Source organism: Mobula birostris, chromosome 24 (genome assembly GCF_030028105.1).
Source record: "Mobula birostris isolate sMobBir1 chromosome 24, sMobBir1.hap1, whole genome shotgun sequence".
Lineage (NCBI taxonomy): Eukaryota > Metazoa > Chordata > Chondrichthyes > Myliobatiformes > Myliobatidae > Mobula > Mobula birostris.
In genome coordinates this window covers 53,073,778-53,083,345 of record NC_092393.1, presented here as the reverse complement: position 1 = coordinate 53,083,345, position 9,568 = coordinate 53,073,778, and the positions used below count along the sequence as shown (strand labels likewise).

Here is a 9,568-nt window from a genome sequence, read left to right as displayed (position 1 = left end):
GGCAGGTATGATATTGTGGCCATCACTGAGACCTGGCTAAAGGATGCATGTCTCTGGGAGCTGAACGTACAAGGATACACGGTGTATTGGAAGGATAGGCAGGTAGGCAGAGGGGGTGGAGTGGCTTTGTTGGTAAAGAATGATAGTAAATCATTAGAAAGAGGTGACATAGGATCGGAAGGTGCAGAATCTTTATGGGTTGAGCTAAGAAATTGCAGGGGTAAAAGGACCCTGATGGCAGTTATTTATAGGCCTCCAAACAGCTGCAGTGATGTGGACTACAAATTACAACAGGAAGTAGAAAAGGCTTGTTAGAAGGGCAGTGTTATGATAATTGTGTGGGATTTTAACATGCCAGTGGATTGGGAAAATCAGGTCGGCACTGGATCTCAAGAGAGAGAATTTGTAGAACGTCTGCGAGGTGGCTTTTTAGAACAGCTTGTTGTTGAGCCCACTAGAGGATCGGCTGTACTGGATTGGGTATTGTGTAATAAACTGGAGGTGATTAGAGAGATTGAGGTGAAGGAACCCTTAGGAGGCAGTGATCATAACATGATTGAGTTCACTGTGAAATTTGAAAAAGAGGAGCCAAAATCCGATGTGTCGGTATTTCAGTGGAGTAAAGGAAATTACAGTGGCATGAGAAAGGAACTGGCCAAAGTTGACTGGAAAGGGACACTGGCGGGAAGGATGGCAGAGCAGCAGTGGCTGGAGTTTATGCGAGAAGTGAGGAAGGTGCAAGACAGGTATATTCCAAAAAAGAAGAAATTTTCAAATGGAAAAAGGATGCAACCGAGGCTGACAAGAAAAGTCAAAGCCAAAGTTAAAGCAAAGGAGAGGGCATACACGGAAGCAAAAATTGGTGGGAAGACAGAGGATTGGGAAGTTTCTAAAAGCTTACAAAAGGAAACTAAGAAGGTCATGAAGAGGGAAAAGATGAACTATGGAAGGAAGCTAGCAAATAATATCAAAGAGGATACTAAAAGCTTTTTCAAGTATATAAAGAGTAAAAGACAGGTGAGAGTAGATATAGGACCAACAGAAAATTATGCTGGAGAAATTGTAATGAGAGATAAGGAGATGGCAGAGGAACTGAACGAGTATTTTGCATCAGTCTTCACTGAGGAAGACATCGGCAGTATACCGGACACTCAAGGATGGCAGGGAAGAGAAGTGTGCGCAGTCACAATTATGACAGAGAAAGTACTCAGGAAGCTGAATAGTCTAAGGGTAGATAAATCTCCCGGACCAGATGGAATGCACCCTTGTGTTCTGAAGGAAGTAGCTGTGGAGATTGCGGAGGCATTAGCAATGATCTTTCAAAAGTCGATAGTTTCTGGCATGGTTTGGGAGGACTGGAAGATTGCAAATGTCATTCCGCTATTTAAGAAGGGGGCGAGGAAGCAAGAAGGAAATTATAGACCTGTTAGCTTGACATCGGTGGTTGGGAAGTTGTTGGAGTCGATTGTCAAGGATGAGGTTACAGAGTACCTGGAGGCATATGACAAGATAGGCAGAACTCAGCATGGTTTCCTTAAAGGAAAGTCCTGCCTGACAAACCTATTACAATTTTTTGAGGAAATTACCAGTAGGCTAGACAAGGGAGATGCAGTGAATGTTGTATATTTGGATTTTCAGAAGGCCTTTGACAAGGTGCCACACGAGGCTGCTTAACAAGATGAGAGCGCATGGAATTACGGGAAAGTTACATACGTGGATAGAGCATTGGCTGATTGGCAGGAAACAGACAGTGGGAATAAAGGAATCCTATTCTGGTTGGCTGCTGGTTACCGGTGGTTTTCCACAGGGGTCCATGTTGGGGCCGCTTCTTTTTACGTTGTACATCAACGATTTGGATTATGGAATAGATGGCTTTGTGGCTAAGTTTGCTGATGATACAAAGATAGGTGGAGGGGCTGGTAGTGCTGAGGAAACAGAGAGTCTGCAGAGAGACTTGGATAGATTGGAAGAATGGGCAAAGAAGTGGCAAATGAAATATAAAGTTGGAAAGTGGTTATGCACTTTGGCAGAAGAAATAAACGGGCAGACTATTATTTAAATTGGGAGAGAATTCAAAGTTCTGAGGTGCAACGGGACTTGGGAGTCCTCGTGCAGGATACCCTTAAGGTTAACCTCCAGGCTGAGTCGGTGGTGAAGAAGGCAAATGCAATGTTGACATTCATTTCGAGAGGAATAGAGTATAGGAGCAGGGATGTGATGTTGAGGCTCTATAAGGCGCTGGTGAGACTTCACTTGGAGTACTGTGGGCAGTTTTGGGCTCCTTATTTAAGAAAGGATGAGCTGACGTTGGAGAGGGTACAGAGAAGATTCACTAAAATGATTCCGGGAATGAGAGGGTTAACATATGAGGAATGTTTGTCCGCTCTTGGACTATATTCCTTGGAGTTTAGAAGAATGGGGGGGACCTCATAGAAACATTTTGAATGTTGAAAGGCATGGACAGAGTGGATGTGGCAAAGTTGTTTCCCTTGATGAGGGAGTCTAGTACGAGAGGTCATGACTTCGGGATTGAAGGGCACCCATTCAGAACAGAGATGCAAAGAAATTTTTTTAGCCAGATGGAGGTGAATCTATGGAATTTGTTGCCATGGGCAGCAGTGGAGGCCAAGCCATTGCGCGTATTTAAGGCAGAGATTGATAGGTATCTGAGTAGCCAGGGCATCAAAGGTTATGGTGAGAAGGCAGGGGAGTGGGACTAAATGGGAGAACGGATCGGCTCATGATAAAATGGCGGAGCAGACTCGATAGGCCGAATGGCCGGCTTCTGCTCCTTTGTCTTATGGAGTTACGACGTTATTTTGCTGTTGTACATTCCAATGGCAAGGCTGCACCTGAGTACCGTGTACAGTTTTACTCCCCCTGTTACAGGAAAGATGTCATTGAGTTGGAGGGAGTGCAAAGACTACTTACAAACATGTTTGTTTATCTATTTGACATACAGCATGGAATTGAACCTTCCAGCCCTTTGAGCCGCACCGCCCAGCAACTCCCAATTTAACCTGAGCCTAATCACAGGACAATTTACAATGACCAATTAACCTACTAACTGGTACATCTTTGGACTGTGGTGCACTCTGTCAAATCGCCATACACTCCATGGGGAGAATGGACAGACTCCTTACAGATGACATTAGAATTGAACTCCAAAATCCAATGCCTTGAGGTGTAACACCAAGGCACGTGCCACCATGCTACCATAGAGGCCAGGACTTGAGGGCTTGAGTTATAAGGAGAGGTTGGACCTTATTCCATGCAGTATAGGAGACAGAGGGGTGACATTATAGAGGAGTATAACATTATGAGAAACATAGATGAGGACGAAGGAAGAAAGATTCTTAGGAGACCTTGACACAAAACCAAATGCCTGTAAAATTATAAATCTTTAGTTCATTATCTTCCAGTCACCAGTGAAAAGCTGCAATTTGTATCTGTGTGAAGAGAAGCCCCAGCTGATGCTGTTGTTAAGCAGAGCATGTTCGCAGTCAAACCGCAGTTTTGAATGCATCAAAATGAAATAGGAACCACAATGCAACGAAGTTATTAAGTTTTACTTCAACAGCAGGTTATTGATGACAAAAGGAATCTTAGTTTTATTAAAAGATCTAAATGTAACGACGGATAGGAACTACGACCTCCCCTTCTTTGCTTTTCAGAACACACACACACTCCATTTCCAGACCAGAAACTTAATTAAAGTTCTCGAGTTGAAGAAGACACAGACCAAGATGTGTTTGATTTATTTGCCAATATAGTTTTAATTGTGCATTTTCATCTAAAAGCAGACATTCAGAACAACGGCTCATGAGGTCTCACATCAATATATCCTCCCTCGATTTAATTAATACCCAGCATGTGAACTCCATATGCAATCAACAGACAGTGACAAGTGGACAAAATTAACATCCTAACAGAAACCAAATAGATCACACAAAATTAAGGTTAGTGAGTTTAAAACATCTATACACATTCATGTTAGCTCTGTTTGAGTGAGGTATTCAAACGGAGAGGATTGATACATTTGTAAGCTTGTCTTGTGACCAAACCTATTTTGTTAATTTCTACATTTTTTCCCCCCACCAAGGCAAAATAACCATTTGGGTTGAAGTTAGGAATAATCCATTCAGTCAGTTGCTTTAAGTCTTCAACTGCTTTTCAGGAAAAGACTCCCCCCCCCCCACAAGGCAGATAATCAAGGTGAAAATGTCTCAAATTACTATAAGGCAAAGTGATGCACACCTGAAAAGCTAGGCATTTTTTAACCCAAACTTGCAAGTTTTATAAAGAATCATTTATTAGTCGGAGGCAAGGAGCCAAACTGTAATAGGAGTGTTCTTAACCACCAATTAAAAGCTATTATCCTTGTTAGGAAGAATTATACACTTGTTTATTGACATACAATGTGGAATAGGCCCTTTGAGCTGTGCTGCCCAGCAGTCCCCCAACTTAATCCTCTGCTAACCATGGACAATTTACAATGACTAATTAACCTACCAAACGGTAAGTCTTTGGAATGTAGGAGGAAACTGGAGCACCTGGAGGAAACCCACACGGTCAAGGGGAGAACGCACAAACTCCTAGAAGTATAAAGTATATTGCCTCTCTCAGGCAGCGCTGGGAATTGAACCTGGATCGTTGGTACAGTGAAGCGTTGTGCTAACCACTACACTACTGTGCCTCAGTTGTAGCAGAGTAGCTCGTGACTGTCGATTTCTCAATAAAAGTAACTGAATGTAGAAGCCAAATGCTGAAGAATTGTAAGAGATATTGTAGTTACATCCTTAATTCACACATATATTCTCATCACAGAGTGTATGCATGCACACTTTAAAAAAATATGGCTTTCAACTTGACTGACTTATAATTTGTTTTTCTAGATACTGATATATTTAAACAGAACTTAGGTGAATTTTTCTCCAATACAGACAATCTAGTTCCTTCCTTTTTTAGTAAATTTTAAAGTTCCACATCAGGTTACAAACTGCTAACTGCTAGATGAGGTTACCACTATTTGTGAACCATCACCTAATCTTGAACATATATCACTGTGTTTCAGCTGTGAAAATTACTTTAATGTACTCACAGCGGTGTCTTTTGGGATAAAACCTACTGGTTTCAAAGAATCTCCAGCTAAGGTACATTTATTTAAAAGCACGAGGGACGGCAAAATTGTGTCTGACTCAGCTGTGGGCCCTAAAAATCTAATGATCCCTCTCCCAAATGCCATATAACAGTAATTGTGTCTGAGCTTACATTTTTTTTATTATTAATTAACAGATCTAATTCATACATCCCTGGATTATGGTCCTGGGAGACGCTGTGGTTGCAACTGCTATCTCTTCCATCCACAGGCACATGGTATCAAAATCCAGCTGGGAACCAAGTCTACAGGTTTGCAGGGGCATTGGGTTTAATGTTTAGACGTTCTTTGAGGTACTCTGGAACACACAGTTTCAAGAGATCTTATTTGTGTCATTTTTAATGGATTAAAAAAAGATCAAAACTACAATAATCAAAAAAAAATGTTGGGCCAGGTGCTTATTTCAATCTAACTATTTGTGACCAACGAGAAGAAAATTACTTTGAATAACAGCTCCTTTTACAATTGTTCAGCCTCTGACGACTTCATTCTTGCTTGCATTCCAAAATATTTTTATTTAAGTAATTTTAATATACTAAGTCTTTTAGGAAACCTTAGCTTTTCTCCAATTCTAAAAGCACTTATCAATTTTGATAAAGATGTTCAGGATTCCAATTACAATTTTGTCTGCTCTCTGGAGTTGAGAAGAACGAAATTGTGAAAAGACTTGGCAGGGTAAATATGGTGAAAATATTTTCCAAGGAGTGTTAAAGAAGGAAACGGCCTCGGGGTGAGGGGTTGACAATATTCAACTGATATGAGGTCAAACTTCCTGGAGAGGGCTGAGGATCTTTGGAATTTCTCTCCCAGAGGACTGTGGATGCTGACTTGGACCACAGCGGAAATGAGGGTTTATTGGAAACGGTCAGGAATATGAAGTTCAGACCAAAGATCAGAGCAGGAGGAGGATTGAGGAAACACACTACTAACTGCTTCTTCGCCTTCCTAAGTTCCACTCAGCTAATTTGACTTCAAGTAAGTTCGCCTGGTTCTTAGTGGGAAATGCGACGCAGCGTGGCTTTGCTTCAGAACATGACACTCTAATGAGGCTAGTCAGGATTTTTGGCTTAATTGTGCAAACTAAAAGCTTCCAATTTTAACTATTCAGCACTGAACTCACACAGGACACAAATTGAACCCTGTTTCTTCCAGTCGGCTCAAATTCAATATCGCCGGCGAGCTGAGAAACAGCTCCGAATGCAACGTGGTAATGGGGGTTGGATAATGTGGAATTTAAATTTGTTCCATTAAAGGATGATTCAAACTCAATACAGACTGAAAAAAAAGTATGGCACCCTGTTCTATACCTAACCTTCAGACCACGAAAGCAAGAAATAACAAATTACAAGTTTAACAAAAAAAACTCCCATTAACAGATGGCAACATAAAACCCAATACTACAAATTAATTTATTATCATGAAAAAAGCCAACCTTCCACTTTACTATTCGTTAATTGTGTTCAGCAACTACTTAGCTACTAGTGTATATTATTGCCTAGGCTTAAACAAAAGTCAGTGTTAAATCTGTTTAAAAGTGATAATATATAATAAAATAATACTGTATTTAATTCACAACATAGCTTAATAAATGTCAGATCATAATATGCATGTGGCATCAGATTTATATTAAAAATAAAGACAAATAAACAAGAATATCTCATAACTCTTGGCTTTTGCAGATCCAACTAGTTTACAAGTCTGAAGATTGGAAGCATTTGTATCATTAGGAAAACAATCACAGATCAATTTCCAGTTCCTTTAATGGTTTCATTTACATTCGACAACAGATAAGTGGGTCACTCATGTCCTGCTCAGGTCGCTTGTCCCATCATTGGTTATTTGTACGAGTTGATTGGCATTTCCTATTACAACCAGCAATTATTGAGCAAAATTAGATCACACACACACAAAAAAACAAGTTGGGAAGAACACTGTACAACGTTTCAGAATAACATGATTTTCCTCCTGTGGGCCTGCTGTAGTCTATGGATAAAATAATGCTCATAGACGTAACGTTAAAGGTGTGAGTTTTTGAACAGTCCTTCGGAACAGCTACTAGTACTTTAATACCGGCATTCCCCTTTGATGTATTATTTCACCGAGGAAGCTGAGAGGATTTGTAATTTACACACAGTTGTTAGGCCATCTGAGGCAGTCACGACATGGCAAATTATATTAATCTGAATTCTAAAATCTAATTCACAAAAGGGGGAAAAAAATTTTAGTGGTTCAGACAAGTCCTTGAATAAGTTTGGCAGCCATGTTCTTACAGGACAAGTTGTGGCTGCTGCTGAAATATAGAATGGAAAATTTGTTCAAATCACGACTTGCAGCAGCTGTCACCAAATGTTCAAGTAAATAATTCAATATGTACATTTGAAGTAATATACAGTGTCTGATACTAGTCAGAATCTCCATAAAGTAGATAGGCAGGGCTGCGTAATTCTGTGTTATCTGATGCGTTTCTCTGCTGAATATATAGACATGTAGTAGTCATTACTTCCAACTGCTAAGTGAGGCTGTTGAGAAAAGCACAAAGTAATCAATGACTACTAATTAGAACATTTAGGCATCACTATGAAATAATTATCCGTACCAGAAAACAATTAAACTACATACCCCCAGCTTATGATTGTCCATTACAAAGATAGCAGAACAAAAATTAAATAAAGATTATGCTTATAATTGGGAACAATGGGAATTTTCCCTCACAGAATTTTTATTACATTATGTTAATGACCTACAGGATCTTTGAAATGAACAGTATTGTTTATAAATTAGAAAAAAAATTGCTTAAATTGAGATCATATTAGCAAGAAGTATCATGGTGTTGGAATACTGGGGAAGAAAAGCTGGCTTATTACATGAAGGACAATAGACCTGCAATACCTTCTCAGGCAATGTAAGAGGGTTCAAGTAATTTCAATGTTTTTTCAAATGGAGGTATTTATCTTTGAAATTATGGATTTAAATAAAATCTCTAATTGCCGTTGCTTTAACCAGCAGCTAGCACACAGTGAAAGGACATTAACTTCATTTGGATCAGGCAGGAGATAAAGTACAACATACACCAGGACTCAAGTTGGATTAATCTTGAGCAAGAAGGAGATGGAAGTGTGAGGAGTTGGATTATTTAGTGCTTCATTTTGAAGAGTTACCAGGCACAGAGGATGGCTCTAGTTACAGGAAGTGTGATATGTTACAACCACAGCACCAAACTACCATACTAAAGCCTGTCTGGTTGAGTAACTCTTCAAGATATGCAAGCCTTACAACTCATTTCAATGCATTTTCTTATTCACCGACTTTAAAACTTTTTCCGTTGAGAAGACAACTCAATAGTGAAGGATAATTGGTCACATGACATGTAGAAAAGAGAATCTGCAATTCCTCTGAAATTTGGACTTGCAAATTCAGGGAAGATAATTTACAAGGTGCCAAGAAAAAAAGGAATGGAATGCCTCCAAAACCTGTCAAACCCAAATCCTCCCAATTGGCGGCACTTTTCTCAGTCAGATGACTTTGACACAATTTCATTAAGGATAACACTGATGCCATTTGTGGGCTTTAATATTTTAATTGGAAGATGTGAGGATTCTAGTATGTGGAGATTGAGAAACTTTAATTGAAAACAAAATGCCAGGTACCTGTCTGAATATTTGTTCTTCCTAAAAATCATGCAGTGTTTATAGCTAGAGTAAGGAGTAGGAGGGGAACGTCGACTCAGACCATGAGAGGCCTGCGTCTGGCATTTTCATGCCTTACAAGGCGCAGATTGGAAGTCTGTGTGGGGCGCCACTCCTTGCACAGACACTAGAGCAATATGTGATTAAGTGCCTTGCTCAAGGACACAAACACGCTGCCACAGCTGAGGCTCGAACTAGTGACCTTCAAATCACTAGACGAATGCCTTAACCACTTGGCCACATGCCCAACACCATAGACTAAGCAGCAACCAAAAGTAAAACTCATATCTACTATCTGTACAGTTCCTATTAAATTCAAATTGCTTGTAGTATATACCACTGAGAAGGCATGAAATTAGTCTCCATTCTTCCAGCCAGCACAATACAATTAGCGAAGACACTAACCAGTGTCAACTATTCAACATATCGAGAACATTACAGCAAAAGAAAATATTTTCTTTGATTCTCTAATACAGGGATTAAAATTCATTTTTGGAAAATCCAGTTGTGAGAGAATACTTATACACAACAGGAACTATGGACAGTATTGTCAAATTCCTGCTAACTTTAATAAAACTTCACAGGACAAAAAGCAGGCAGGGAAAAATTATTGCCCACCTAGCAAAGTGCCTTTTCCAAAAGGTACCTTCTGAACAGTGCTATAGGGCTATTAAAACAAAACTTAATTCTTTATAATTGTTGAATGTTGTTTTTTATTGCATGA

General features: G+C 39.7%; 1 protein-coding gene across 2 annotated transcripts in view; it reads right to left on the bottom strand.

Moving 5' to 3' along the window:
• Nucleotides 1-3,760: 3,760 nt before the first annotated feature.
• Nucleotides 3,761-9,568, bottom strand: part of rptor (regulatory associated protein of MTOR, complex 1) — a 491,598-nt gene continuing 485,790 nt past the window's right edge. For both annotated transcript variants that reach the window (XM_072241994.1, XM_072241995.1), the window contains exon 34: nucleotides 3,761-7,677. In XM_072241994.1, coding sequence (XP_072098095.1) covers nucleotides 7,609-7,677 — 69 coding nt within the window. In that variant the 3' untranslated portion in view covers nucleotides 3,761-7,608. The remainder of the gene's footprint in view (nucleotides 7,678-9,568) is intronic.